General features: G+C 33.3%; 1 protein-coding gene across 1 annotated transcript in view; it reads left to right on the top strand.

Moving 5' to 3' along the window:
- LOC107599866 (calcium-binding mitochondrial carrier protein SCaMC-1-B-like) overlaps positions 1–784 on the top strand; it is a 9,264-nt gene that overhangs the window by 7,503 nt on the left and 977 nt on the right. Inside the window, exon 8 of the mRNA XM_016291573.1 lies at positions 151–340. Coding sequence (XP_016147059.1) covers positions 151–340 — 190 coding nt within the window. The remainder of the gene's footprint in view (positions 1–150; positions 341–784) is intronic.

Raw genomic sequence — 784 nt, 5'->3', positions numbered from 1 at the left:
AATTCATACATACAATTACTTTCCATATTATAGTAATTTTCATCAACAGACATGAAATGCATTCATACTGACTTGTAGTTACATTCACAATTATGACTAGTTAGATCAACGCTAATTTGCTGACTCATTTTTTAATTCTTGTAATGGCAGGTATTGAAAGTTAGACTCAATCTCCAGCCTGCTGGTACCTACAATGGAGTTTTAGGATGTGCCAGGTTGATTTACCAGAACGAGTCTGTGTCAGCTTTCTACAGAGGGTTCAAACCCAGCATACTCTGCATGATCCCTTATGCTGGAGTGGAATGCGCAGTGCATCAGGTAATACAGGGCACTGGAGGAGGTTCCGTATCTGAGCAAGAGACAAACTACTTTTACTTTCACGCAGTGTGATTGCTGAATAGGCAAACTGCAAGTTTTACTTTCTTAACATCCTAATTTACACAGCTGTAAGTTTCATCTATTACCTGATTGTACATAAAATCATAAAATGTTAATTAAAGAACATTGCTAAAAGTTGAAAACTAAAAATCTTAGTGTGTGTTTTATTATGTGACATTTTGTACCATTAATTGCCATTTTGTTTTCATTTTTTATGATATGAAATTATTTGTATCAGTGAAGAAAATATTATCCCAAAATGTGCTCCATGCAAAAACATCTACATTCAAAGATTTTATTCAATAACATTTGACATCATTCATCTCAACTTAAATATATTACGTTAAACCAGTAAATCCAAATGTAGTGGTTAGATCAGAAAGAAATAGCTCCTTAAGAAATTCAG

This window comes from Sinocyclocheilus grahami, unplaced genomic scaffold (assembly GCF_001515645.1).
Source record: "Sinocyclocheilus grahami isolate Dianchi unplaced genomic scaffold, SAMN03320097.WGS_v1.1 scaffold273.1, whole genome shotgun sequence".
Taxonomy (NCBI): Eukaryota; Metazoa; Chordata; class Actinopteri; order Cypriniformes; family Cyprinidae; genus Sinocyclocheilus; species Sinocyclocheilus grahami.
The sequence above is the reverse complement of the archived record's forward strand: the minus strand, read 5'-3'. Positions and strand labels throughout refer to the sequence as shown.